General features: G+C 27.1%; 1 protein-coding gene across 1 annotated transcript; it reads right to left on the bottom strand.

Annotated features, from left to right (window-relative positions):
* Positions 1–32: 32 nt before the first annotated feature.
* On the bottom strand, positions 33–1,335 carry LOC145846260 (kelch-like protein 7; the record flags this gene model as incomplete). Its single annotated transcript, XM_082953137.1, has 2 exons — positions 1,104–1,335; positions 33–947 (listed from the first exon to the last, which is right to left on the bottom strand). Coding segments are annotated over exons 1-2 (1,147 nt in total), but the record flags the coding sequence as incomplete, so codon positions are not given.
* Between the last annotated feature and the right edge of the window lie 4,665 nt (positions 1,336–6,000).

Genomic DNA, 6,000 nt, shown 5'->3' with positions numbered 1-6,000 from the left:
GCAACGTTCGGTATTTTCAAGCTCCCTTAAACTTTCAGTGCTGGGATCAAAAACGAAAAAGTTGGTTTCTGATCCCGCCAAAATGTAAATCTTTCCCGCCAAGCTACACGTTGAAAAATCTTCGCAGTTTATCGAACAATCGGGAAACTTCACTTCGACCCACGATCCAGTCAAAACTGAATAAGACCGCACATACACATTGTCAAAAAAACACTCGTAACTCAAGAAGTATATGATCCCATTCACGAACTCAACTGAGACCGCGCGGATATTTTCATCCATCTTCGCGATCTCAGTGATGAACGAGCGGTCCTCATTTCCCAACTTGAACACGTGATATGCGTCACGAGAGGAAGCAACAGACATACTGCTGCAAATCGCCACCTCGAAATTATTTTGAGCGCAATGTCTCACTCGACAGTCCACAGAGCTCGGGTCAAGAGTCAGAATAGTTTTATCGCTTATAGCTTTAAGTATGACCCTCTTACTCTCAGCACATTTTGAAAATGTTTCAGCATCTAACAATGTGTTTAAAGCAGCAGTTGAGAGCAAAGGTAGACGAATTTTTTTCACCAAGCCTAATGTAAGCTTGCTTCTTGATTTTGGATCGTGTTCTATCCAACTGTTCACAGCTTTTGCTACCTCAAGTTCCGAGGTTATATTCAAGCCTGAACTAGACAAGATCCTCACAAGGAGATCAAAGCTCAAACCGTCCAACATTTTGTTCTCGGCTAAGTAGCAGAACCACCTTGTTATGAAGTCGAAAGTGCACTTTTGAATTTGCTTGTTTTGGGCAATGTTGAAAAACTGATGGTAGAAACAAACGTTATCAATGTTCAGTTCGATCTTGAATGAGTCGAGCAAATGTTGCTTTGCATTGTCGAAATTGAGTAGTTTTGCAACTTTGTAAAGTTTGAAGAAATTTTCGTTGGATAACTTTGCATTACCTACAAAAGGTTATTTAATTCAAATTTTAATAGTTAAATAAAAAAAAAAACAGTAGATGATGAAACTAGATAGAGATGCTAACTATTAAAAATATCATTTTTACTCTACGAAAAAATCATCGTATAATTAACAGAAAGTAAAAATAAACTCTTTACCTGTACAAAAAAAATCAGCGAAACTTTTTATTGCACTTTCGTCAAAATACAAAACTGCATTTCTTTCGAAACTTTTCACAACATTTTCGTCTTCGGAATTTTTGTTTTCATCGATGTTCCTGAGAAACTCTTCACAAAGTTCACGGTTCTCAGAGTTCGTGGTTTTTATTTTTTCAACACCAGGTGCGCTCGAGGCTTCAATGTTGTCAGTTGTGTTTTTAAAAGTTGACATTTCTATATCTATATATTTAGCTCACTGTTTATAATAAGTTAGTTTTAAATCATTTGTAAAACTTTTATATTGCAAGTTTAATATCTAAACAAAAAATTGAAGGTAAAATATTATATTAATGAGCAAGACGACCACTGATCTAAAAAATAAAAAAAAATTAGTTTAATTACACATAGCCTAAACCATCAAGCTAATCGAAATCTGTGCACACTGAAGTGCAAATAAAAATTATGTCCACCCAAAGATCTAATTTAACAGAGCCTCTAGTGGCAGGAATACGAAAACACTTTGAATTGATTTTAAAGTACGTTCTTACGCTTAGAAAAAATTAACTAAACTTATTTAAACATGTAATCTAACTAATATTAACTGAAAGCTGAGATCCATATCAACTATATCAAACTAATATCAACTAAAAGATCAAATACATCAACTGATATATTGATCTGATATACTGATCAAATACATTAACTATATCAAATTAATATGAATTTATCAAACTATTATCAACTGAAAAATCAAATACATAAACTGATATATTGATCCGATATACTAATCAAATACATCAACTAAATCAACTGTAGCTTAAATTTATAATAATTTTATCATGCAGTCCTCTTTCTTAATGCACTTTTATTTCTACAGCATTAATATGAGTTTCCTTTTACAAATTTAAATATAAATTAAATTATTTAATCTCTGCTAACCCTAATAAATACCTAGTACTCTAAATGTTTCACTAAGAACTAAACACATATATAAAATATCTCTAACATTATTTAATAATATTTTCTGTATTTTACATCGATGTTGAACGAAAAAGAATGAACAAAGACCACTTAAATAAAAAAAAAAGTATATTGCTGATCTGAGTATAATATTACTTGAAGCTGTTATTGTTAATTTCTTGTACTAAATTTTGCACCCTTAAGTTCAGGGTTGTAAAAGATTTTCACTTCTTTCTGTTATACAATTAAAAGTTGAAAGTTAAGTTATTTTAAGCATAAAAATGTACTAATATGTTATTATAAATTAATTTTAATCTACTTTGTTTTAAGTATATAATTTTATACTAAAACTGAATATATACTGTTGCCACTTCTTTGAATCAAACGCTAATTCCTTTAAATCTAAACAAAAAAATCAAAGTCAATAAATATCGAGCTTTTTGATTATACTGGTTATAAACAAACAAAATATAAAAATAAATCAACTAAATAACATTCAAAACATTCTTGAAGTAAAAAGCCAGTCTGAGATTCATTAAGTTAGCCAAAAGTTAAAACAAGTTTTTTCGCCATAAACTAAAAGTTATTAAAAATAAATGTAAAACAACTTATACTTAAACAACTAAAAAAAAAAGTTTTAAAGTACACAACTGAGAAAAAGTACTTTAAGTTTAATAATTGCTACAGATTAAGCAAAATTGTGGAAACTAGTCTTAATTCATATTTAAAGAATAAAAACCTATGTAACCATAGTGTTTCGAAAAAGTTCTTACATTTCTTTAATTTAATAAATATATATATATATATAATACAACTGGTCAAAAGTTATTATGGATAGTTAAGTGTTTGACAATCCTGTTTTTTATAGAATTAGTTGTCCTTACCTATTTTTAATCTTAAAAAAATATTAAAAAAAAACTAGTTTAAGACTTAGCAGTGGAAAAATTGTGCAGAGTTTTAAGTAGTCTTTCAAGTTTGCATTAAGTGAACCACATTTAAAGTTAGAAGTAATTATTAGAAGAGATATTATATACTAAAATTGGGAACGGGTCTCAAGTGCACGAAGACCAAATTGCACGAGGAACTAAATTGAAGGAGAACAAATTGCATGAGTGCTCAAAATTGAACAAAGCCAAATTTGCACGAGGGTAAAAAATTGCACGAAGACGATTTTGCACCAAGGGTCAGTTTTGTACGAGTAACTATTTTGCACAAGAGTAGAAAAATGAACAAAAAAAATTAAAAAAATCAGAAAAAAAAACTAAATGAAAACTAATAAAAAAAAAGAAAAAGCTACCGACCAAGGGTTAGGGGTAACAGTGATAGTAAAAAATGTAAATTAAATTAAAAATCTTAAACAATAAATAAAGAACCGAGAGTAAAGGGTGACAGTGAAAGTAAAAATAATAAATAAACTAAAAAAAAAATTGAAACAGATATTAAAAGAAAACAAAATGAACCGTGCAAATGTATCTTAGTGCAATTTTGTGCACTCGTGCAATTTTGTCCCCTCTGCAATTTTGTACACTCTTGAAATTAGACAGCTACCTACCTAAATTAAATATAATCCTGTAATTGTTTGAAGCTTGTTATCGTTTTTAAACATTTTGAAATTGTTGCAAAATAAAATAAAATAAGTTAAATAAAATTCTAGTTGCAAGAAAATTTAAGTAAAAATGACATTTAAATAATTTGCAACAAAAATAAAGTTATTTTGTACTAACATCAGCAATGCTACTTTTTGAGACAAAATACTTTTTTATTAAGATAGTAGTAAAGGGGAAATACTGAAAGACGACATTATTTATGAAGCCGATCACCTAAAGTATGATAGATATATAAGAGGCATAATATAAACAATTTAAAACATTATCTTCAAGGCAAAAAGGTTTTAAATTCAAAAAACTAAGCTGTAAGTTAAAAAAAAAAGTCTGAACTTCGTCTAATTAATTAACAATCCTTGACAGTCTGAGTTTTAGTTCAAATCTCAAATTACCTCAAACTATCTTATATTAATTAAACTAAATAATTAAGTAGATATAAATTCTTAAAATGAATAAAAGCTAACAGTTTTTCTTTCAAGTGTTTAGGTTATTAAGAATTTAAAGAATTATAAAATACTTTGATTTATTTGAAATAGGAAATAAATTTTGATTGTTTTAAAATTAAATTTATAAAAAAACTAAAAATTCACAGGATATCAAAGTTTTACTGATACTTTTAAAATTACATATCATTATAGTACAAAACACAAAAAAAAAATTTTATGTCCATTTCAAGAATTTTTGAAAAACAAAAACAATTTATTTTTTTTTCAAATAAAACTTCTGATGAAACTAATAAAATTGAAACATTATAATTATGAAAAACAAAAACTAAGATTCCTAGTTGATAGTTTAAGTTAATTCAAAATAATTTATGATTTGTTATAAGGATTATAAAAATAAAAGTTATCATTTCTTAAAACCGATACAAGGTCAGTCTGAGTAACCAATAAGAGTTTTAGCAGGGTTGCCACTTTTCATATAAAAGAAAACTTAATGACTTAAAACTGTTCTGAGCCATCTTGAGTTTTTGAATTCTTTTGAAATAGCTTAAATATATATATTTTGAAGTAGATAAAGTTGAAAATTTTAACAAAACTGACTATAAAATATCAGATTAAAACTAAAACAAACAAATCTCATTTGATATTTAGAACAGCGATTCTTAACCTGGGGTAAATTTCCTGTTTTCCGGGAAAATTTTTATCTTTAATCACAAGTTATTAAAGTAAGTGTTTTCAATTTTGTTTTAATTTATAAAATAGAATTAAACTGTTGATTTTTGTGGCTTAAGTAAACTCATTAAATTTTACCATTTTTAACATTTAAAAAGCTTAAACATTCAAAATTCAAGATTTTCTCTTCAAAATTAAACACTATTTTGTATATTAAGAGTAAATTTGTTAAACACCTTTAAATATAGGTAGGTTTTGCAATAGCGTTTTTAAAAGAGGTAACAAATAAAAAAATGTTAAGAACCACTGGAATTTTAAGATGAACACTGAACTGAAATTTTCTATAAATTTCAAATTATGCTGAGATTTTATTAAAAAAATAAACTGGTCTGGGTTATTCTTTTTTTTTCGAACTAGTTTAAGCTAGCCTGAATTATACCACCATTATATTTAATCATGAATTTTTTTAAGAATTCTAGCTGGCCTTAGTTATCCTGTGTGTATGGCTATCAAGCAAAATTTACATTAAACTAGCCTCGGTCATCTTAAGTTTTACAAAATAAATAAAGAGAAAGTCAAAAGCTGAAAAATTATTAAGCTAATCAACCATGACGACTAAAAATTATTATTATTACAATCAGTTAGATTTAATATTAAGAAATATGCTTTTAAAAGAAAAATCTGATTTATAAAAGCATCCGGAAATTTAACAAAAATATTAAAACTAGCTTAAGTTTTGCAAAAAAAAAAACCTTAGTCAAATTGTATTTTCAAGGAAAGTTTTACTGGTGTAAGTGTGTGGCAATCCTGATTCATACTAAAACTAAAACTGGATATTAACTGATTATTAACTGAGTTGATACTTTTATAAGTATAAATATTAATCTGAGTAAAAAAAAACAACAACTGTTTCTTTAAATTAGATTGAGACTATCCTGACTTTTGAGAAAAATAAAAGAAAAATAGTAAGCATAAGTTCAATAACTGAGAAATGTACAGTTAATTAAGAACAAATATCTTAAGATTTTCAAAAGAACTAAACAAATAGAAAACTATAGATAACTTAATAAAAAGTTTTCACATTAGAAACTAGTAAATTCTTCTAGCTGAAACTTTATTTTTAAAAATACTTAACTTACAAGCATAAGATTTGCATAAAACTTCAAAATAACCCAAGACAGCCATAACTTTTTACAAAACTTTCAAAATTTCAAAGTA

The sequence above is a fragment of the Thalia democratica genome, unplaced genomic scaffold (genome assembly GCF_965202585.1).
Source record: "Thalia democratica unplaced genomic scaffold, ktThaDemo2.hap1.1 HAP1_SCAFFOLD_364, whole genome shotgun sequence".
Taxonomy (NCBI): Eukaryota; Metazoa; Chordata; class Thaliacea; order Salpida; family Salpidae; genus Thalia; species Thalia democratica.
This window is presented reverse-complemented; position numbering and strand designations above follow the sequence as displayed.